Below are 24,690 nucleotides of genomic sequence, written 5' to 3' on the forward strand. Positions count from 1 at the left end.
AACATGTCACTGTGTGTCTGTGCTAATTTCATTTTCCTCTTTCCACTGAGCGCTGTTTAACACTACATGGAATAGATGTCCTCCAGATGACATTACTTAGAGAAGAAATTCTGCCTTATTATCTGCCAATAGCTCTCACAGCAAATGACTCTGAGTGAGACTGTCAACAGTTCAGAGGATATGTGTGAGATTACCTGCATGACAAATTAGTTTTTGTTCTTGGTTCAAGAACCTCTTTAAAATTCTGACAGTCACGTCATCCAGGAGCCTACCACACGTGTGATGTGATGGTGATTATCATGTGATTAGCCATGTTTCCATCAGCCTGTTTAGATGCGCATCTAGAAGTATTGCATCGGAAAATTATGATGGAAACGCCAAAATTCGAATTAAAATCCCCTGTTTCGCACAAACTAAAATACGCTTGCTTTAACCGGGTTTTGGTTGATTCGAAAAAATGCTGATTCGCAAAACGGGGGATGGAAACAGTTATTTTTGAATTAAGTCTGACGTAGCGCACCTCTCTCCATGGTGATATCCACACTCCGGGTTGGGAAGGCGGTAATGCATTTACAAGCTGGTTGCCAACTGCCAGAAAATGTAGAAGAAGAATGCGAGACTTGTTTTGTTTCCGGTTCTGCGGAAACCTCGTGCAAGTTCGTAGTTTTCACCAAAGTCCATACTTTTAATGAAAACACACAGGATTCGTATTTCTTTTAATGCGCATTTCCCAATGATTCGAATCACTTTTGGATGGAAACATAGCTGTTGCTGACTTATGGTAGTTGTGAAGGTTTACAACAACAGGGCTGAGTAGAATTCAGGAGGACTGGTTCGGTGTCTCATTCATGCTTATGCAGAAGGATATCGATCACAGTTTAGATTTGTAAAGTGGTCTGAATCTAACATGATCTATCATGAAGCTGCAGTACAGGCAATGTCATAGAGAAACAACATGACACAGGTGAGGCAGAAAGCCTCTCCGAAGCTAATGAGGGTGGAGGTGTTGAAGAGGTTTACCCGTCAACTGTGAACCACGTGTTCCCTCGATGCTTTTCATTACACTGTTGCTTGGATTGAAAGCTTTGATTCATCATTTAGACTGTTCTCATACACTGTTTGCACTGTATCTTATGAGAATGAATGCACCAAATATTTTCATGTAATGTCCCATGTAATGATGACCTAGTAATTTATGCATAACCTACGTATGTAATTTGGAAGGCTGCAATTACGTGGCCGATGCCTTGACGGGTTAAAGACTTTAAAGCCTATGAGAATTTTCTCCCTGAAATGAATGACAGCCTTGGGATCCTATTCACTGGACTGAAAGCAAGGCAGACTTGACCATTAAATAGTTGTTTGACCAGTTAAACATGAAGAGGGGGAACAACACCAGCGGGATACTCTCAATACATACAATATCACCAGTTTTTGTTCTGGTTTCACGCTCACTGAAATGGAAGAAAATCTATTAGAAAGAGGACTTAACCCTCATCCTGATGCCGAAGCTACCAGACTTATTACAACTGAAATATGATCTTTATCCTTACCATAGGAAACTGATTATTTTCAAGGTAAACATAACTACAATCAGGAGCCATTTACCTATCCTTCCCACTGGGAATCTCCGCTAGATTCAATGACAAATGAAATTTTGGAATTAATCAGGGAAGACAGTGCCACTCTATCCACCTTTATACCTACATGGATAACTAAATATAACATACCCAGGGCACAAAGGCAGCCTTTATTAAACCTAAGTACAAATAAAAACAGAATCATCAAACCAGTGAATAAGAGAGGACAGATAGTACTACAGGACAGAACTATCTATTTCAAGCTGAGAGCCAACTCAGTAATTCAATCTATTATATGCCCTCACCCAAGCGACTTCAAACTGAAACACAAATAATCATTAGAAATATCATTACTAAACTCTATCTTTTTTGCCCTCAAATTCCACATTCCGCATTGTTCTAGGCTACTCATTACCAAAAATTCACAAACACCTAAATACATGGACAGTTCTACATAAAATACCAGAAGGAAGACCTACTGTAAGTGATTGTGGTTTGAAGACCCACTGTTGCAGAATTACAACAATTTTGGTTATCCCCCAAAAACCTCTAATTTTTTTTTTTTTTTTGGTTCAACCATATTAACATGATCATTAGGTCCTATTGTTTGTTCTCACAATGCGATTGGATCCAACATTTGTATATAAGGCCCGCCCTCAGGTCAAGAAGTCACACAACCTCCAATATTTTGATCGAGCAACATCCCTTCGATTTACTGGACTGAATTCATCTGATTCAAGTAAGTAAAATGCTTTGAATATTTTTTTTGTGTTTATTACAGTGTCTAGAACGTGAACATATGTAGTTATTGTGGAAAATATGCCCTACATTTTATTTAGAGCTTGTTTTATAATTGTAGCAATATTACAACGTTGGGTGAGAGTGGTAGTCAAAACAGCCCTGTTTTTGAGAGGAACGTCTTGAGAGGAACTTCAATTAAAATTTTCACAATATAACTTTAAACTACACATGATTTACACATTCTAGCCTTTAGCCTTATATTGGATTACATATTCACATATTTTATTGTATTAGAAACTAAAGTGCAAAGATATATTGCCGTATCTAAACATTTTCATTTACTTAGAATGATTTCTAACCACCTTCAACACTCAGTATTTTCTCCTTATCACAGAATGCAGGACTTTCTAACAAAGAAATTCTGTTTGTGCATGTCTGCCCTTTGTCTTAGTCTCTATTGATAAGAAAATGTTCCTATCAATTCATAGTCAAAGCAGTTGTGGGGGATGCTCCTGGTGCATTTGTGGCATTGTTCTGGAACAGGTGTTAATGTTCATGACTGTAAGGTGTGGTTGTAAACTGGAGGCTACATGCATTCCTATTTGGATGATAATCACAGTCTACAATAGGTCAGCCATACAGTATTGTGACCAGTGAAATGTGTGAATAGGCTACTTCAGTGCAATGTGTAAACACTTCATAATGAAATCATTCTCCCCACCACCCCATCTTTCCTGCTGGTCATCTAGAATCTAGTAAGCATGTGTGCTATTTGTATATACAGTGTACATTTGTTTCAATTTTATTTTTTCCATTTCAGAATGCCACCAGCAAGGAGAGATCCTCGGTACAGTGCGCAGGATGTAACTGCCATCGTCCAAAACGGAGAGAGTGATGTGGACATGGATTTCGACGACACTGATGCAAGTGACGAAGAATCAGATAGCGATGCCTGTGTGGACAAAGAAAACCAAGAACCTACTGACTGCCCAGCCAATGTGGACATTGAGCCCCAATCAAGCAAACACATCATGCCCTGTGACAGATATCGCTGGCAAAAAAAAGATTTTATCAGTCCCAATACTGATTTTTCTGGTCCAGCTCTCACAGATGATGTCACCTCCCTCCACACACCACTGCAATACTTCCAAAAGTTTGTGTCAGAAGACATGGTTCAAGCTCTGGCAACAAATACGAATGAGTACAGCATTCAAAATCACGGAAGATCGGTTAACACTAATGCAAAAGAAATACAGACAGCGTTGGGCATGTACCTGAGGATGGGCCTGGTACAAATGCCTGGAACCCGTATGTACTGGGAGACGGACACACGGCACCCACCTGTTGCTGATGTGATGTCACGCAACAGATTCCAATCGCTGTTGACAACATTACATTTTGCAAACAATTTGACAGTGTCAGAGACTGAAAAGAGGGACAAACTCTGGAAACTCAAACCATGGCTTGATTCACTCAGAGAGAACTGCCTGCAGGTGGTACCAGAAGAGCACAATTCTGTGGATGAGATGATGATACCTTTCAAGGGGAAGTTCAGCTGCATCAAGCAGTATATGCGCGGCAAGCCACACCCATGGGGGTTTAAAGTATGGGTGAGAGCTGGAATCCCTGGCATGATGCTTGACTTTGATGTTTACCAAGGGAGCAATAATGGAGTACGAGTCAAATCTGAACTTGGATTGTCAGGTGATGAAGATGAGAAGAGCTTGAAGAAGAAGGGCAGAGGAAGCTTTGACCACAGAGTGGAGGGGAAACACAACATCTGTGCTGTCAAATGGTATGACAACAGGGCCGTCACACTTGTGTCATCCTTCGCTGGACCAGAACCTGTGCAGGAGATTCAACGCTGGGACAAAGCCACCAAAACCTACATTGACGTCAGAAGGCCTTACATTGTGGGTACCTACAACAAATTCATGGGAGGTGTGGATTTGTTGGACTCATTTACAGCGAAATACAAGTATGCCCTGAAATCCCGGCGGTGGTACATGTACATCTTCTGGCACACCATCACCCTCGCTGTGGTCAACGCCTGGCTCCTCTACAGGCGGCACTGCCAAGCTCTCAAGATGCCAAAGAAGGAGATACTGAACATGAGAAAGTTCCAGGCACAGCTAGCATCCTCTCTCATTCTGGTGGACACAACACTGAAAACTCCAAAGAGAGGACGACCATCTTCAGGCAACGGGAGCCCAGACGCAGCAGGGAGCCCTTTGAATGCTGGAAAGAGAGCATCCTTAGGTGATGGGAGTCCAAACGGTCCCTCTTCCAAAAAATCATGTGCACACCCCCCTCTGGATGTGCGCAGGGACCTCACTGGACATTTTCCACTGAAGACAAAGAGAGGACGCTGCAGACATTGCAGTAAAGGGTATACTAATAATCAATGCAGCAAGTGTGATGTCCGCCTCTGTTTTTCAGAGGACAAGAACTGCTTCTGGGACTATCACTGTAAATAAATGTGGATGTGCACACGGACTTCACTGGACATTTTCCACTGAAGATGAAGAGAGGACGCTGCAGACATTGCAGTAAAGGGTATACACACAAAAAAATGCTGGGTTATTTCTGTAAACACATTGTTGGGTTGTCCATGCTGGGTCATAATTCTGGGTTATTTGGGGTACTGTAAACACGTTGTTGGGTTGTTTCATGCTGGGTCAGAGGGGTTGGAAGGGGTTCATTCATAGCTAAACAGTTGGTTGGGTTATTGTGACCCAACCAGTGGGTTATTAATTTTCCCGCTCTTCTATTGTTCAACTTTCTGGAATTTTCCATGAGACATCACAGGACATCAAGCAGACAGACACACACAGATTTTCTGGTAAGTTAATATTAATACATTTATCTATATTTTCAGTAGTTGGTGGTAATAGAGTGAGCTTATTATTATTTCACAATCCTGGATCTTAGGGGGGTTAATTTTTTTTTATTCTGAGACATTTATTAATAAAGTTGAGCAAGTTTAGAATTTTTCCCTAGATGCTAACGTTAGCTGACTTTAGCTAATCTTTAACAATGCTATAACGTTAGCCGTTTTGAATTTTGCAATTTAATGTGTTGTAGTCTCCAGGCTTTATTGGTCATCTGGCTTTACTACCCACTGCACATTTATATCTTTACATTTTTAGGCAGCATTAGCTGGTTATCTATCATTAAGTTAGCCGTAAGGTTAGCTAACATTAACTAGCTATCCTAGGAATCTCTGGTGTAACGTTAGGTTAACGTTAAATTAAGGGGACTTGGCGTTATACATGCCGACCATGTTTTATTACTATTACTTACCTTGATGCGGTGTTTTAACCGGAGAAAAACCTGAGCAAACTCACAGCTCCTGCCAGAGTTTACGCCTGCCGAATAGCATTGGCGTAATGGTGATTTTTCATTTGAAACGGCTATATTCAGTGCTATTTATTTTAATCACTGGGTCTGTATATTTTGGAGAGGAGTAGACCTCTGCGGATAATTCGGCTCATGGAACAAAATGCTCGAGCTTGTAGATCAAAGGTTATCAGGTGGGCTACGGGTCAGCGGCAGCTTGGCTCACAGCATCTGCTTACATAAGTCCTGTGTAAACCGAACAGCTTCAGATAAACACAGATTTTTAACGTGAAACTGCTAAATCCATTCTCACTGAGGATTATTCTCGCGGAAAAATATAAAAGTTGATTTCATGGATTCTTATGGAAGTTTGCACACCGGGGCGGAACTTTCGTGCGGTGAAAAAAGTTTCCGCCCAGACTTTGACGCCCCGCGGAATTCCAGTCAGGCAGGACAGCATGGGAGAAAGGTTGATAAACCTCGTTTCACAGCACCCCGTCCTTTTTGATAAAAGACGGGATGATTTTGTGCACAGTGAATTAAAGGACAACGTCTGGCAGTCCATTGTCTAGTTTGGTGGCAGCGATGAGAGTGGTAAGTGCTAAAGAAAGTTGATGTTGACGCTTGTTAAACGTTAGCTTGCTAGCTCGCTGCTGCTGCTGCTGCTACTCTCGTCCATGTTCAGCCACACCCGTTCACGCAGCGCGGACTTGGAACACAACAACAACGCGAAATCCCGCACCACATCCGTACCACGCCTGTGTGTATGGTTTGAGCGAGGAAAAGCACTGCGGGAATATTCCGCAAATCCGTCCCGCATTTCTGCATTATTTGGAGAGGAGTAACGTTAGATCTCTGCCGATAATTCGGCTCATGGAACAAAACGCCTGAGCTTGTAGATCAAAGGTTATCAGATAAACTAGCTGGGCTATAGAGCCACTGATGCTTTCCAGATATCGTGATTTCCCAAAACTGAATAAATACCACACTTAGCAACACAAAACTGCTTTGCTTGCTCAATCATGTTGTAACTAAGGTCCTGGTATTGTACATAGAGGGATATTTTGCCCCAAAATAATAAAAAAAGAGAGAATATAATTAAGTGTGCATAATAGGTAATGTGTGTATGACTGAGATGTCAACGCGCATGTAATTGTATCAGTACCTGGAATCAATTTTTGGCAGGTGAAATACTCTGATTTATGCATTGTAATGGCCCTTTAACTCACTTTCAAGTGGTAAAAAGCACTGGTTGAAGTCAAATCTTGTAAATATAACTCTGCTGAGTGATATTAAGTCATTTTGAGGCAGAATACCCCTCTCTGTGCAATACCAGGGGCTGGACTCAATTTTTGGGAAAAAGTGAGGGGGAAAAAATGGAAAAAATTAAAAAAGTGTAGATAGCCATTGCTGCAATCAGGTGGTGCAAACATGATCAAATGTAATTTTATGAGCTGGAAGAATCAAATGAAACATTGATCATAGGCATCTTTTATACAAATACATGGAGAGGTTATAAGAAGCCCGTAACATGTCAATGTGATCTGTGAAGTGTGGCATAGATCCATTGATGTTACTTAAATTCATTTACTCAATCTGAAATTTCATTCCAGGGATGCAACTGAGTGATGGACAGTTTTGTGAGAGAGAAGTTAACTGAATGGCAGCTTGACAGCCTGGCAGACACCTTTGAAGGTAAGTTCACATTTATTAAGACATGAAGTTGAGATGTTAGTGTTAAGAAACAGAAAGAGATCATTTCCTTGATATTTGACATAATGTTTAATTGCAAAACTAAAATGAAAATCTGCTCCGGGCTGGGCACTGTCCGGTGCTGAAGGCTTTCAGCAGCTTTGAGCAGTACCACCTGAGACAACTGTGTTAATAATGCTTCTGATCAAATGGTTATCACAATGTCAAAAATGAATAGGCTGAGGGTTGTTGTTCCCATTCATTGCTAAAAATTTCATTCACATTTTTTTGTTTTATGGCATCAACAATTTCTTTCTTTGTATAAGCAAGGAAGAAAGGATTTCACAACAACTTCACATCTGTTTCAGTTCCTGGTTGTGTTTCAGATTACACAAATATGACAAATTAAATATTAAATATGAAAATATGTATTGTGTGATCTTGTTTCAACAAGGCCAATAGCTAACAGCTGTTTTTACGTTTTAGTGGATAACTTAACACTACCCTTCTTTCCCCCCACTCAGAGCTGTCGTGTCATTTTCTCCATTGCCTTTTTGAATTTCAGACCAGGAAGTGGATAAGGAGAGTTTCCTTCTTTTAGATGACTGTGCCATAGCCTGCCTCATTTCCAAAGTGGGACTGCGTGTCAAATTCCAGAAACACCATAAGGAGCTTGTGAGTACAGTTCAGTAGTAGATTTAACCTGAATTAGGTAAGCTTCTGTTTCTCCACCATACACTTCTGTGTTTCTGACCTTGCCTTTGATGTACTATTAATGCCACTGACTATGTGACTGATGGCGGGGTAAATTAGGGTGTTTTCACGTTAGGAACACTTTAACCGAACCGTGCCCAGGAACACTTGCCCCCCCTTTCCAGACGCCCGCTGGTCAGCTTTCATACTAGTATTTTTGAAGCGTTCCCTGGCATGCTTGTGTTGGTGGCATTATATACTGTCATATACGGTAATCACATGCGCCTGCGCATATGCGGTGTTACTTATGGTAATGCTCCAGTAACTGCAGAGAGTGCTGCACAAAGTTAGTGAGAGTTAGCAGACGTGCTATGTTGTTGTAGCCTACTGCTCAAGTGTTTCATTAAAGCTTGTAAAAAAAAACCCATCATTTCGCTGTCGGACCCGGACCACGTCGCTCCCTTTCCTGCTGTTATGTGGCTGCTTTGAACACAACGGTTGATTAGTTAGGATGTCGCATGACATTGTAAACACTCAGAGGTTCACTTTGAGAGGAGGTTTGTGTTCACACTAGAAGCGAACCGAAGTGTACCGTGCCCTAGACCACCTTTCCCAAGTGGACCAGGGAACGGTTTGCTTACCGCACGGCACGCTTTTGTTCACATTTATCAAGCGAACCGGACTTTGACGTCAAGCGTGCCAGGGCACGCTTCAGAGTCCTAAGTGTGAAAGCCCCCATAGTCTCTCACCACGGTTGAAGTATTATTTAAACTGTCATGCTACACATGTAGTTTAATAATGGCATATACGTGCTTCCGCTGCAAACAAAAAATAGCCGGTGATGCAAAGGGTCTGTTTGTTCACTTGAGAGCAGTGCATGGTATAAACAATGCTTCAACATTCTTTCAGTGCTGCGAAGGTGGTTGCAGGCGGACTTTTAGCTATATTCGTTCTTTCAGGAGACATCTGCTTCAGCATTCAGTCCCAGAACAGCATTTTGAAACTGAGCAGCATTCCAGGAGGGGCACAGAAGTATCCATGCAGGGCCGGGAAGTGCAGAATGCAGATGTTTCAGATCCTTCAGAGGCTCTGCCTCAAGACAATGAAGACAATGATTTCTGGGATGACTTGGAACCAGAAACCATAACTGAGCGAATAGCTCTGTTTTTGGCAAGCTTAAAGTCCAAATCTGCACAGACCTACAGTACAGTCAGCTTTGTTGTCCAGCAGACATCAAGCTTGATTTCAGACATTGTTGGTTCACTTCAGAGGAAGACTTTGTCTCTGTTTGGAAAATTAGGTCATAAGGACAATCCAGGGGTCCAGGAACTTCAACATCACTTTGAAGAAGCAGCACATCCATTCAAGGGATTAGAATCTGACTTTAAACAGATGCAATATTTTGCAAAGTCAGGCAACTTCATTCACCCCGTAGAGGAGCCTTTGCCTGGAGTGTCCTATGTGCAGAGAAGCAACACTACTGGGTCAGTTAAACAGGTTGCAGTTCAAGATGTGTTTTATCGTGTCCCACTGAGACCTGTCTTGACTAAACTGCTTGAGATCCCTGGCATTTTGGATGCCATCTTTTCATGGCAACAGAGAGAAAATGGAGGCCTCTTAGACTTCAATGATGGTGAGTATTGCAAACAGCACCCTCTCTTCTCCAGGAAACCATCTGTTCCTCTTCTTTTGTACAATGATGACTGTGAAACTGTCAACCCACTTGGCTCAAAGGTTGGGGTGCACAAGTTGGGGCTCCTTTACTTCACAATCAAGAGTCTGCCTCCAGAGTTTCTTTCAAAACTGTCATCACACTTTCTGGTTGCAGTTTACAAATCAGACGATGCCAAAACATATGGAATTGACAGTGTTTTGCTCCCAGTCATAGAGGAACTTAAGGATCTTGAGTTGAACGGCATCTCCCTCAACACACGTCATTTCAAGGGTGAAGTGCGGGTTTCAGTTGCCCAGTTCTGTGGAGACAATCTTGGCTTAAATGCCCTTCTTGGATTCACAGAGAGCTTCTCAAGCAATTACTTCTGTCGTTTGTGCAAGGCACACAAAACGACTGCAAGGGCACAGACAAAAGAAGACGCTACCCTGATGCGAACTGAGACAAACTATGCTGAAGACGTTCGTCATGCTAATCTATCTGAGACAGGTGTTAAGAGGGACAGCATTCTGAATAATCTGTCCTTCTTCCATGTCACACACAACAAAGTTGTGGACATAATGCATGATTTGTTGGAAGGAGTGGGACCATATGAACTGAAGTTGATACTCAGGTCACTGATTGAGGACAAATATCTCACCCTTGAAAAGCTCAACTTCCGAATCACGAGTTTTGATTATGGCTTCCCTGACCTGAAGAACAAGCCATCTGTGATTGGGAACCATGAACTGAAACATCCAGAAGGAGCAATGCATCAGTCTGCAGCCCAAACATGGTGTCTCCTCAGGTTGTTGCCATGTATGATTGGAGACCTCATACCTGAAGAAAACAAGCACTGGGAGCTTTTGCTTCTTCTTCTGGAATGCATGGAATTTATCTTCTCTCCATCTCTTACACCAGAAGCTGCAATTTACTTGGCCGCCATCATTGAAGAGCACCACTCTCTGTTCCTTGAGCTGTACCCCACTTTGCATCTTCGTCCAAAGCATCATTTTATGGTGCACTATCCAGATGCTATTCTAAAGTTGGGACCTCTGATTCAGTTCTGGTCTATGCGATTTGAGGCCAAACATGGCTTTTTTAAACGGATCAGCCACATCACCTGCAACTTCAAGAACATTTGCAAGACCATGGCGTTTCGACATCAGATGATGTTATGCTACTCCCTCCTTTCTGGTTCTGTGTTCAAAACTGACACAGAAGTTGGTCCAGGTCACAGCACTTGCTGAAATGGATGGGTTTAGTGACGTACAAAGTGGACTCGAAGATATCCCACCTTTTACAGAAGCTTTCGTGCCAGCTTGGGTTAAGGTACATGGTACACAATACAAGCCTGGTATGACTGTATTTCTGTCTTGTGCTGCTGATGGTGAGCCTCAGTTTGGTCTAGTGAAAACTATTCTTGTCCTGGATCACTCAGTCAAGCTTGTTGTCCAAAAGTGGGATACAATAGGTTTCGACAGGCATTTTTTTGCCTATGGTGTAACAGCAACCACCAGCATGTTTGCTGTTGATCAGAGTTGTCTCCTTGACCATCATACTCTTCATGCAGTCAAGTCATACAGGGATAATGACAGATGCTTATATGTTTCACTTAGATACAGAGTCTTTTAAAAATTCTGTATTCCGGTCATCTGGGATTCATCTACACATTCTTGAAGAAATACAGTGGGTAAGGAAAGTATTCAGACCCTCTTAATTTTTTCACTAATTGTTATGTTGAAGCCTATGTCAAAAAAAAAAATATCCGCATCATTCTACACTCAGCACCTCACGAGTGCTAACACTAGGAGACGAGGGGCAGCTGGCGACCGAGGTCGGCCGCCAGCTGCCCCTCGTCTCCTAGTGTTAGGAGGGATTGCTCGGTCTTGGTGCAGCGCTGCGCTTCTCTCCCTTGCCTGAGGAACTAGATCCACCTGTGGGCTGAAGGTGTTCTGGCCCTGTTTGCTTCCAGCTTGTGGGTTTCTAGTATATCTGCCAGCTTGTGAAACACCTTATCGCGTCGCCATCTGTACCTGCCCTGTGACAATGCCGACTTGCAGCCGGAAAGAATGTGCTTCAGGGTTGGGTTTGAAATATTACAAAGCTGGCAGGGTTTAGCCAGTCTATGGCCTGGTCTACTGCCTGGGTTGCTTTCCACTTGTGTCCTGTTTGAACCTGGGGATTGGCCATTTGGATAGCTGTGTCCGGTGAGTCTCTAAGCTCGAATAAGAGTCTCACCTTCTCCTTTTTGTACACTAGGCTGATTGACTGCAGTGGGAGCTGTAAGGTGTTTCTTCCAAAGCGCTGTGGTGGAGAAACATCTAGGAAGGCCAAGCAATTTCCGGATGAAGCTGTTGGCTTTTGCCACCAGTTTCAGGATGGTTGTCCAGGTGATGTCACTCAGTTTCAGAGGCCACATGAGGCATTGGTATAGTGTAAACTGGTAGCACCAGACCTTGAATTTTCCTGCCAAGAGGCACTGGTCGATCTTGTGCAGGCCGTCTTGAAGTTGGGTTATATCAGTTGAGGCAGTGCTCATATCTGGACATAAGGCTTCAACTTACCAAAGTGAAAAACTGAAGGAGGTCTGAATACTTTCTGACTGTAATGTCACCTTACTTTTGATTTATGGAGATTTATGATGCCATTGCCTGATACCAGCTCTGTAAATAAGTTGAGTCTAAAGTTTTTTGGTAAGTATAACTGATATGTGGGTTCTAAAAAGCAGTACACATATCAAATTCTGTGGTAAGTATGCTGCATTGAATTGTGCATGAATTTGCATGTTGAATAAATATGAATCGTTCTTTATTTCCAACCATGACTGTCTAGGTTGCCATTCACAGCAACCCACTTTTCACCTAGTAGTTGCTAGAAATGTTAGCATCAGCACTGGCGACTGCCTGGAGCTCACATAAACGGAGCCTGGGTCAGTTGAATGTGGCAGTGCCGTTTGGTAGCATCAGCACTGGCCACTACCTGGAGCTCGCGTAAACGGAGCCTGGGTCAGTTGAACGTGGCAGTGCTGTTTGGGTAAGGTGATAGGATAGGCAGTATTTGCTAGGCTCTGACCACTTTTCCACTAAGTGACGCACCAAGCATCTTGCACCATATCCACATTCCTCTAGTGGTTTTTGTTTGTAGCATCGTATCTTCGATGTGTTTCTGTTACTTGGCAAGTATAAATGATATGCAGGTTCTAAAAAGCAGTACGCATATCAAATTCTGTGGTAAGTATGCTGAATTGCGCATGTTCTACAATATTATCTGTATAGTACAAGAATAAATTTGAATCCGTCTATATTCCCAACTATGACTCTCTAGGTTGCCATTCACAGCAACCTACAAAGTTCCAAAGACAGTCATGGTTCAAGAGAAACAGTGGAGACAGGGATGGAGGTGCAGACACAGCCAAATCCCATCACTCTGACTTTGCAACTTTCTCCAGTATTTGTAAGTACTAACTTTCTATGAAGAAAAAAAAAGATGAAAATGCAATGCCAATTCAATTGAAATATTTAATTTATTCAGCAGTGAGTTGATTTAACATGTTCTTGCATAGTCAGTAAGTCCTGAAGTTATTCAAAATGCCTCACAGAGGTTACTGTATGTCACCATTTGTGGTCCATTCTATTTTTTATAGGAGATTCGCAAGGTTTTGGAAGGCAGTATGGACGGGAGGTCAATGTTAAAGAGTCTTGATGAACTCCAGTCCATCACCAGCAAGGAGAGAAAACTTCTTGTTAGACTGCTGGTGTCCCACTTGCTGGAAACCAATGGTGAAACGTGAGTCAGTTGTACATAAATTGGCCAGTGAACATAAAGCAGAGGGGTGATCATGTCCTACCAAGTGCTTACCATAGTTATTATAGTTTTGTATTTTTCCATTAGGTTTTATTTTTATTTATTTCTTAATTTTTGTTTTCAATTCAGTTTAGTTTCAGTTTAGTTTCCAGAGTTTAATTTCAGTTTAGTTTTTGTTAAAAAATGTTTATTTTTAGTTTCGTTTTTATTAATTTCAGTATTAGTTTTATTTTTTTTCATAATGTGCCAAATAATAATATATAATGTGACAAAAAAACTAAAGAAATTTTCTGTATATTTTTATTTTATTTTAGTTAGTTTTGTAAGTACACAATACTGTTTCAGTTAGTTTTCGTTTTTTTCTAAAGTCTAGTTTTATTTTTATTTCAGTTAACTAAAATAGTTTGAGTTTATAGTTTAGTTTTAGTTAAATATAATAACCTTGGTGCTTAAAATACACATTTCATTGACATATCAAACCAGCTGATTTCATTGACACTTTCAAACTGTATCATCAGTTTATAGGAAATTTCACTGAAACCACATTATATATGCTCTCAACTAGGCCTGAACAATTTGGGAAATTAATCTAATTGCTTTTTTTTTTTTTTTTTTTTTTGGACCAATATTAAGATTTAATGTGCGATTATTTTTTAAGTTCATTATCATTTGTGTTATTCAATATGGCCTAATTGTTCTATATCATGGCCAGCAACATAAATTGGTCTTGTAGGATTTGTCACGCCTGGAATCCACTGGCATTTCTTGCGTTCGTCATGACGCCTCACTGAGACACGGCGCCTGTCCGAAAACAGATGTCTGTGGGCAGAACCCGTCCAGCTTTTTGAAATAGCCCTTATTACCAACTTATGCTCAGTTATGTTTGAAGACATGGCTATTTCTGTACACAACTGAATAAATATGCCTATACAACTGGTTTATGACTTCTAGATTATTCTGAAGTTTGTTACCTACCCAGCTAGCATAACAAAGCAGGCTACTCTTAGCTGTCGTATAGAATCGGATCGTTGTAAGCCGCAATAATTAGCCTGTCCCCCATCACCATGCTGTTTGGGAGGGAGTATGAGTATCACGACAGACCTCCCCGAACTGTTGTCCAGCTTTCTCTCCATTGGCTGGAGTCCTCACGTCTGACGGATTCATTTGCATAAAGCTGAGTTGCGGTCAACTTTTCGATGCGCTGGAGCTGCTCAAACGGCCGCGCCACCTAAAATGCATTGTGAGGGCATCAGTAATGGTTTGACGTGCTCAATAGCAAATGAATAGGGATACGCGTCGCCACAGACACAAAAAACGCCAGTGGATTCCAGGCATTAAACTTACAGGCTTGTTGCTCAGCATTTATTAATTATCACAACAACATAATGAAGCCCTGACAAATAGCCTTAATATAAATAAACACTGATACAAAACTCTGTAACACACTCACCACACAAGCAGCTCCATATTCTCCTGTGAAATGTTCAGGGACAGATCAGGACAGTCTGAGGACAGACAGCTTTGAGGTTGAACTTCATATTATGGCTGCCACTAACAATTATTTTCTTTGCCAAGTAATCTGTCGATTATTTCTGCGATTAGTCGACTAATCATTTTATCGAAAAATGTGTTAAAATGTTGAAAAATGTCAGTCTGTCTCTCCCAAACCCCACAATTATGACATCGAATGTCTTGTTTCGTACTCATGCCAAAGGGTTTTAGTTCACCGTCATGGGAGAATGTGTAAAGTTGCCAATATCTGAAAGTAAGAAGCTGCAATAAGAGTGTTTTGGGGTACTTTTATAGTACTTTTCTATGAAAAATGACTCAAACCGATTAGTCGACTACTAAAATAGTCACCGATCATTTTGATAGTCGATTAGTCATCGATTAGTCGACTAATCGTGGCAGCCCTACTTCATATTAATGAAATATACATCGTCAGACTGTGATAGATCTCTGCTGTAGCCTATGTCTCAACCACATGTTAGCTGCGGTAGAGAAAAGCTCAGCTGATTTCAGCTCCTGCTCCTGGTGTTCATATTAAGCTATATTTTCAAACACTTCACCCGTGTCAACCCATGTTTGTGGCTTTTTGACTTGTTAGACTCACTGGTCATCAGCATTTTTTAGCCATGCAGCGATCGTACACGGTGAAGTCATAGGACTCATACAGGTCGGTGGTGTTGCCCTGTGAGACAGCAACAGTACCAAAACAGGTTCTGCACACCTGACGCTGTGCAGCATCTTCTTTTTCAATAGGAATAGTCCCACACAGGGACATCCCCTGACATTAAAGATCCTGTTGTGCTACATTCAGCTCAGTCTGAGGCCAAACAGGTAACAGTGGTGTTGTAGCGTCTTTTCACCGACAGCTCCACTCTCCTTTGCAATAAACATAACTAGAGGATAATGAGCGATGAGCAGCCTGAGCGATTACAAAATCGTGTTTTATACATATCGCAGTTTAATTGCAAAATTTTTTTTATTTTTTTTTTGTCTACTTAACAGGCCATCCTCAGACATCAAGAGAGCACTTGCCATGTCACTGGTGAATGAATTTCCATGTCTCAAGGATGATACAGGCAGTGGTTATGTAAGTTTATCAAGTGATACACAAGTGGAGCAATCAATAATATTTAGCCCCCAAAACGGAATTACATACAAGTAAGTTAGTTGTCAACCTTGTTTTCCATAGTGCACACTCAAATAAAGTGATGATTCAAATTGTTTTGCAGACTTGAAAACTGGAACCATTTTGTTCAGAAAAAAACAAAAGTAAAACAAATTATTGCCATGACTATTTAGAAAAAAAAAACATTCTCAAGGAAAATTGTTGATTGCTCCTTAAAATCCCTTGTAGTCACCTTGGTATACAACTCCCTCATTCTGGACACTATAAGATGACTGTAATCTAATGTTACAGGGAGCTTGGTTCACACCTGGTCGCAAACATAGACCTGCCACAGGTTTTCTGGAAGAGCGGCTGAGGAATGTAAGAAAACGTTTGAGAAACCTGAGACGACCGCATCACCAGGAATCAGAGGAGGAACATACCGTCTCTGCACAAGGCAGGGATCATAATTTCCATTCCATTTACACTTTCCATTCTAAATTGTTGCTTAAAATTGTTTAGTGCCGCTTTAAATAGCATTGTTTCACAAGCATGTAAAAAAATAGTAGCTTCATGCTTGGACTTTATCATCCTCGTTCAGCAGAATCTTGTTTGGCTCCTGAAAAACTTCAACAGATGGTTGACTGGTTGAAAGTCAACAAATACCCAGTCTCTGAAGTCGAAGTATACATGAAGGAAACAGTTATATACCAAGGCAAGTGGATCCGCAGTAATGGATCTAAAAGCATCCCAGAAATATTGAAGGAGTTCCCCAGGCTTGTTGACAATCCTGGCATGGTAAGAAATTCTTTTACTTTTGTGTTTTTGGTTATTTTGTCTTTATTGTCCTCAGATTTCTGATTATGTTTTATAAATAGACTTGGAGGAATTCCATGCAATTTTTACCTACCAACAAATGTACAAATGTAACTGTTTCAGATCTAAAAATTTGACATCAATTAGCGGTTAGTGGAATTTTATGTATTGACTTATTGACTCTTCTAAGTAACAACCTGTCTGGCTGTCTAAAGTGATAGACATGTCTAATTAACTCACTAACAAACTGACATTTACCTATTGAACTGTTGTGCATCATATGTCAATATGAGCTTGCAAAATGACAGCTTGACTCCTTCACAGGTGCTTCCTGCAAGATCCCATAAATTCTTTAATCACTACCATTCTAGTTACACTTGTTTTCCATGTTTCAAAATGTATCAGATATCACAAGACTTCCAGCAGCTTCATCCAGAGGCAGCAGGAAAACTTTTTGAAAACTGGGCTGCTATCAGTGACGGAATCCTTGCTTATATCCAGCGTGAAGGAAAACTGAACGTAGCACTGGATGACATGACACCAGGTAAGCTATCTCTCATAGTAAATATGTCAAAAATCTATTTAAAAATAACAGAACATGGTTAAAATGTTTTTTGAATTTAGACTGATTTTTTAAGTTTATAATCATGTCTTTTTGTCTGGTAAACCTGACTGTCTGCCAGCTCTCATGATTCATTTGAACTGGCAGGACAGTCTGGAAACTTACCTATTGTTACCTGACTCTGCTCCTAGGGAACTTTCCTCTTCTTTTGAAAATAATTTAAAATACTACGGGGTCCTGTGCGAGCAGGCGATTCCGGTGCATGTTTTTCAAAATAAAATGTAGTGAAACATTTTTATGATATTTGAAATTTAATTTCAAACTAATTATGGTCAATATGTGCATAAATAATAGGCTATATATGTATCTATAAAACATATATCTTCCATTCATACAATATACTACTTAACATTGTTTTCACATTAAAAACAACAACAACAACTCATTTTTAAGGTGTGGCGGCTTTTATTTTGCCGAGGGAAAACCCTGCTAACACTGAATAAAACTTACTGACACATTTCCTCATTTTGATTTTAAAGCAACACCATGTAACTATTAGTTAATGTTTCCCCTGTGTGGTTGTATTTTGGTTGTTGTTGTCATGGATACATTGTTGCTTCTCTGACATGGAGTGATATGCTGTGATTTGCAGCTGTGGGCATATGCTCATTATATCACTTATGAACCAATCAGATTGTCTGATTTCACCTTTCCGTTTTAGAAGAGTTGTTCTACCACTGAAATAATTTTAGAAACATTATTCTAAGGTCGAAAAACAACATACTGTACTGTGTCTTATGTTCAATTTATTTTAGCTGCCAACGGCGAGAGAGCCCTAAAGCTGCTGCCAACCTTGCTTCCTCCTTCAATTTATAGAGACGGAGGAAAAGTGTGCAGATCGACGATTGAAGAGTCAAAGAGAGAAAGAGAGAGACTCAGCCTGTAAGTTTCACTTTAGTTTTGATATTTCAATAAGAGTGTACATTTGTACTGCTTGATATGCATGGTAACTATTAAAGGGAACCCATTATGCTTTTCCTTCTTTTCAGACATATATATATATATATATATATATATATATATATATATATATATATATATATATATGTATACAGTACAGGCCAGCAGTAATCAGAGCAACTACTAGCAGCTACTCTGCTCTACTTTATTATGCTCTGCTCTACTCTACTATGCTCTGCTCTACTCTATACTCTGCTCTACTCTGGCCTCTATTCTATAATCTACTCTACTATGCTCTGCTCTATAATCTGCTCTACTCTGCTTTGCTCTACTCTACTCTGGTCTACTGTATAATCTACTCTACTCTTCTCTACTCTCTATTCTATTCTGCTCTATTCTTCTCTGCTCTGTTCTACTTTACTATACTCTGCTCTACTTTGCTCTACTCTGATATACTCTGCTCTGCTTTACTTTGCTCTACTTTGCTATACTATGCTCTGCTTTACTCTGCTCTACTTTGCTCTACTCTACTATGCTCTGCTCTACTCTGCTCTTCTCTACTCTGCTCTACTATACTCTGCTCTGCTTTACTCTGCTCTACTTTGCTCTACTTTACTATGCTCTGCTTTATTCTGCTTTGCTCTACTCTACTCTGCTCTACTCTACTATGCTCTGCTCTACTCTATAATCTGCTCTACTCTGCTCGACTCTATTTTGCTCTACTCTACTGTGCTGTGCTCTACTCTATACATCCTGATATGCCACGTCTGTGAGGTGGGATGGATTATCTCGGCAAAGGAGAAGTGCTCACTAACACAGATTTAGACAGATTTGTGAACAATATTTGTGAGGTTCAGCTCATGAAAAATGTGAGCAAAAACAAAAGTGTTGTGTATACATATATATATATATATATATATACACACAGTACAGGCCAAAAGTTTGGATACACCTTCTCATTCAATGCGTTTTCTTTATTTTCATGACTATTTACATTGTAGATTCTCACTGAAGGCATCAAAACTATGAATGAACACATGTGGAGTTATGTACTTAACAAAAAAAGGTGAAATAACTGAAAACATGTTTTATATTCTAGTTTCTTCAAAATAGCCACCCTTTGCTCTGATTACTGCTTTGCACACTCTTGGCATTCTCTCCATGAGCTTCAAGAGGTAGTCACCTGAAATGGTTTCCACTTCACAGGTGTGCCTTATCAGGGTTAATTAGTGGAACTTCTTGCTTTATCAATGGGGTTGGGACCATCAGTTGTGTTGTGCAGAAGTCAGGTTAATACACAGCCGACAGCCCTATTGGACAACTGTTAAAATTCATATTATGGCAAGAACCAATCAGCTAACTAAAGAAAAACAAGTGGCCATCATTACTTTAAGAAATGAAGGTCAGTCAGTCCGGAAAATTGCAAAAACTTTAAATGTGTCCCCAAGTGGAGTCGCAAAAACCATCAAGCGCTACAACGAAACTGGCACACATGAGGACCGACCCAGGAAAGGAAGACCAAGAGTCACCTCTGCTTCTGAGGATAAGTTTATCCGAGTCACCAGCCTCAGAAATGGCAAGTTAACAGCAGCTCAGATCAGAGACCAGATGAATGCCACACAGAGTTCTAGCAGCAGACCCATCTCTAGAACAACTGTTAAGAGGAGACTGCGCGAATCAGGCCTTCATGGTCAAATAGCTGCTAGGAAACCACTGCTAAGGAGAGGCAACAAGCAGAAGAGATTTGTTTGGGCCAAGAAACACAAGGAATGGACATTAGACCAGTGGAAATCTGTGCTTTGGTCTGATGAGTCCAAATTTGAGATCTTTGGTTCCAACCGCCGTGTCTTTGTGAGATGCAGAAAAGGTGAATGGATGGATTCCACATGCCTGGTCCCCACTGTGAAGCATGGAGGAGGAGGTGTGATGGTGTGGGGGTGTTTTGCTGGTGACACTGTTGGGGATTTATTCAAAACTGAAGGCACACTGAACCAGCATGGCTACCACAGCATCCTGCAGCGACATGCCATCCCATCTGGTTTGCGTTTAGTTGGACGATCATTTATTTTTCAACAGGACAATGACCCCAAACACACCTCCAGGCTGTGTAAGGGCTATTTGACCAAGAAGGAGAGTGATGGAGTGCTGCGGCAGATGACCTGGCCTCCACAGTCACCGGACCTGAACCCAATCGAGATGGTTTGGGGTGAGCTGGACCGCAGAGTGAAGGCAAAGGGGCCAACAAGTGCTAAACACCTCTGGGAACTCCTTCAAGACTGTTGGAAAACCATTTCAGGTGACTACCTCTTGAAGCTCATGGAGAGAATGCCAAGAGTGTGCAAAGCAGTAATCAGAGCAAAGGGTGGCTATTTTGAAGAAACTAGAATATAAAACATGTTTTCAGTTATTTCACCTTTTTTTGTTAAGTACATAACTCCACATGTGTTCATTCATAGTTTTGATGCCTTCAGTGAGAATCTACAATGTAAATAGTCATGAAAATAAAGAAAACGCATTGAATGAGAAGGTGTGTCCAAACTTTTGGCCTGTACTGTGTGTATATATATATATATATATATATATATATATATATATATATATATATATATATATATATGTGTGTGTGTATATATATATATATGTGTGTGTGTGTATATATATATATATATGTATATGTCTGGGTGAATACTCAATTCTCATTGGCTGCAGGATATCCGTTAAAAAGTGTTATAGCTCAGCTATAAAGACAAAAACAAAACATGAATCTGAAATGAAACCCATAAACAAAAAAGTTAAGGTCAAGTCCATCGCCGTTCTTTTCTGGGGTTTTCATATGGAAACGCCCACTCTGCCTTTACAAAAAAGCAATGACTTAGGTTAGAACAGTGTTGCCCTCCCTTCCTCTTCCATACCTTCCCCTCCCCACACACAAAAGGTGTCCAGTCCTCTAGTAGTCTCTGCTGGGAGATGTATACCAGCAATGCTGTTGCAACTTTCAAAAGCTCTTAGCTTTTATAGTATAAAAAACAAAATAAACTCACAAAAATATCAAGAAAGGAAATATTCTTACATCGGTTGTCCGTTATAAACCGTACACCTTTTGAATTCATCTTTCTTTCTTTTACCATACTAAGACAAGCTTGTCTGTAAAACACACTTAAGACTCAACAGACACAAAATAAAATATAAATAAAATGTGAAATGTGAAAATATTGTGGCTCCCTGCTGCCTCTCTGATGCCCAACTTCCTTCTCACTTCTCTCTGCTTCACACCTCTCCTGTCCCCACTCAACATGTTTATTGTCCTATTGATTTAATGTAATTTCAACGTTATATTGCATCACTGAGTGACTGATGTTTAATCAACAGGTTGGGACCAATATGGTCGAGTACCTCAGTAAGACCAGCCAGCCATTTCCACATGTTCTGTGCCTGGGAGATGACACCACAACATCCCAGGCCTTCACCATCATCTCTGGGAATGCCTTGGAGTCGGAGTCCTTGCTGGGGGCAGTTGATGTATGCTTCAAGGCTTTTTATGTTTTCGACTTGAACTATACCAAACAATGCAAACAAATTTGGGAGTTTATCCAGCACGCAGTGTATGGTATTGAAGGGCACGAGTCCCCCTCTGTCTCATTTTTGAGGACAGCCATCTCTGCCCGCATTTGGTGAGTTTGGGTTTTGGATAGAAATTTAGTGAGACCTCACTAAAACCCAACCCAAAGGAGAGAAGAGGGGAGGGGAGTTGAGAGGAGGGGAGGAAGAGAAAGGGAAGGAGAGGGGAGGAAAGGAGAAAGGATGGGTGGAGATGAAAGGAGAGGGGAGGAAAGAAGAGGGAAGGGCAGGAAAGAAGAGGGGAGGAAAAAAGAGGGGAGGGGAGGAAAGGGGAGGGAAGGAAAGAAGAGGGGAGGGAAGGGGAGGAAAGAAGAGGGGAGGGGAAGAAAGAAGAGGGAAGGGAGGGGAGGGAAGGAAAAAAGAGAGGGGAAGAAAGAAGAGGGGAAGAGAGGGGAGGGAAGGAAAGAAGAGGAGAGGGGAAGAAAGAAGAGGGGAAGAGAGGGGAGGGAAGGAAAGAAGAGAGGGGAAGGAAAGAAGAGAGGGGAAGAAAGGGAAGGAGAGGGGAGGGGAAGAAAGAAGAGGGAAGGGAGGGGAGGGAAGGAAAGAAGAGGAGAGGGGAAGAAAGAAGAGGGGAGGGGAAGAAAGAAGAGGGAAGGGAGGGGAGGGAAGGAAAGAAGAGGAGAGGGGAAGAAAGAAGAGGGGAGGGAAGGGAGGGGAGGAAAGAAGAGGAAAGGGGAGGAAAGGGAGGGGAGGAAAGCAGAGGGAAGGGGAGGAAAGAAGAGGGGAGGAGAGGGGAGGGAAGAAAAGGGAAGAGGGAAGGGAGGGAAGGAAAGAAGAGGGGAGGAAAGGAGAGGGGAGGGAGGGAAAGAAAGAAGAGGGGAGGGGAGGAAAGAAGAGGGGAGGGAGGGAAGGGAGTAAAGAAGAGGAAAGGGGAGGAAAGAAGAGGGGAGGAAAGGGGAGGGGAGGAAAGAAGAGGGGAGGAAAGGGGAGGGGAGGAAAGAAGAGGGGAGGGAGGGAAAGAAGAGGGGAGGGAAGGGAGTAAAGAAGAGGGGAGGAAAGAAGAGGGGAGGAAAGGAGAGGGGAGGGGAGGAAAGAAGAGGGGAGGAAAGAATAGGGGAGGGAGGGAAGGAAAGAAGAGGGAAGGGGAGGAAAGAAGAAGGGAGGGGAAGAAAGGGGAGGAGAGGGGAGGGAAGGAAAGCGAGGAGGGGAGGGAAGGAAAGGGAGGAGGGAAGGGGAAGGGAGGGAAGGAAAGGGAGGGGAGGGGAGGAAAGAAGGGGGGAGGGAGGGGAGGAAAGGAGAGGGGAGGGAGGGGAGGAAAGGGGAGGGAAGGAAAGGGAGGAGTGGGGAAGGGAGAGGAGGGGAGGAAAGAAGAGAGGAGGAGAGGGTAATTGCATTACTATAAATAGTTCACTTTTTTATTATATTTTAAAATACTTGTAATCTGAATTTTTTGTGTTTTAACTTTTTTGAAAACACGTTTTCAAATTCACACTTGTTCAGACAGTTTTTATACATGTTCTTTTTATTTTTATTTACCTTCTTTGTGTGCTTGTTACAATTGTGTGATCCTACTTAAAACATTTATACAATTTTTATAAAATGAAACATAGTTAACTATAAAATGCAGTTACAGTGGTCTTTTTGTGTAGTGTGTTTGTATTGTTGTGTTGTGTGTTTGGAAATTATGGGAAATTGTACTATTATTATTATTATTATTATTATACTTTATTATTTAATGAGACAGGAAATAACCCAACATATGAATAACATTCAACCCAGGAACAGTTTTAATTTCACTCTCTAGGTTGGTTAAAAGGAACAACCCAACATATGAATAACATTCAACCCAGCAACAGAGTTAATTTCACTCTCTAGGTTGGTTAAAAGGAACAACCCAACATATGGATAACATTCAACCCAGCAACAGTTTTAATTTCACTCTCTAGGTTGGTTAAAAGGAACAACCCAACATATGAATAACATTCAACCCAGCAACAGAGTTAATTTCACTCTCTAGGTTGGATAAAAGGAACAACCCAACATATGGATAACATTCAACCCAGCAACAGAGTTAATTTCACTCTCTAGGTTGGTTAAAAGGAACAAACCAACATATGGGTTGAATGGCAAAACCCATCTGTTGGGTCAATCCAACCCAGCACGTGTTCTGTCCCATAGATGATCAGCAGTTGGGTTAAGGTTGGGTTATTTTTCAACCCAGCATTTTTTTGTGTGTACTAATACCCAAAGCAAGTGTGATGCTGTGAGACTGGCTTGGATGTCTGCCTCTGTTTTTCAGAGGACAATCTGCTTCTGGGACTATCACTGTAAATAATGTAAATAAATGTCAATGATCTTGTTGTTGGAATAAATGACTCTTCATAACAACATGACTGAGATTATTATTCATGTTATATACTGGTTTGGGAAAACCAAAACCCTGCAAATGAATCCTTAGTTCTGTACTGTTGTTCAGACAATGAGTGGAAATACAGGAGATTCTGCTCCCCATTAAGCCCAATGTTGCAATATTACAACATTTCCGTAAAAACTTACTAAAACATAAAATTTTTGAAAACACTCCATTTTCAGCCCCAAAGGCCTCCTACAACAACATCTGAATGGTTGAATTTTTTTTTTTTTTTTTTTTTTTGCGTTTTTCTATATTTGGGTTTTA

At 41.2% G+C, this 24,690-nt stretch overlaps 1 protein-coding gene across 1 annotated transcript; it reads left to right on the forward strand.

Annotated features, from left to right (window-relative positions):
- The first annotated feature begins 7,060 nt into the window (after window positions 1-7,060).
- On the forward strand, window positions 7,061-22,221 carry LOC144466599 (uncharacterized). Its single transcript, XM_078174150.1, has 11 exons — window positions 7,061-7,355; window positions 7,918-8,027; window positions 13,024-13,152; window positions 13,343-13,485; window positions 16,015-16,099; window positions 16,430-16,574; window positions 16,722-16,915; window positions 17,339-17,477; window positions 18,311-18,437; window positions 21,165-21,171; window positions 21,825-22,221. Exons 1-11 carry the CDS (start codon window positions 7,289-7,291, stop codon window positions 22,128-22,130), a joined length of 1,452 nt encoding a protein of 483 aa, XP_078030276.1. The 5' UTR covers window positions 7,061-7,288; the 3' UTR covers window positions 22,131-22,221.
- Window positions 22,222-24,690: the final 2,469 nt, after the last annotated feature.

The sequence above is a fragment of the Epinephelus lanceolatus genome, chromosome 13 (assembly GCF_041903045.1).
Source record: "Epinephelus lanceolatus isolate andai-2023 chromosome 13, ASM4190304v1, whole genome shotgun sequence".
NCBI classification, from domain to species: Eukaryota; Metazoa; Chordata; class Actinopteri; order Perciformes; family Serranidae; genus Epinephelus; species Epinephelus lanceolatus.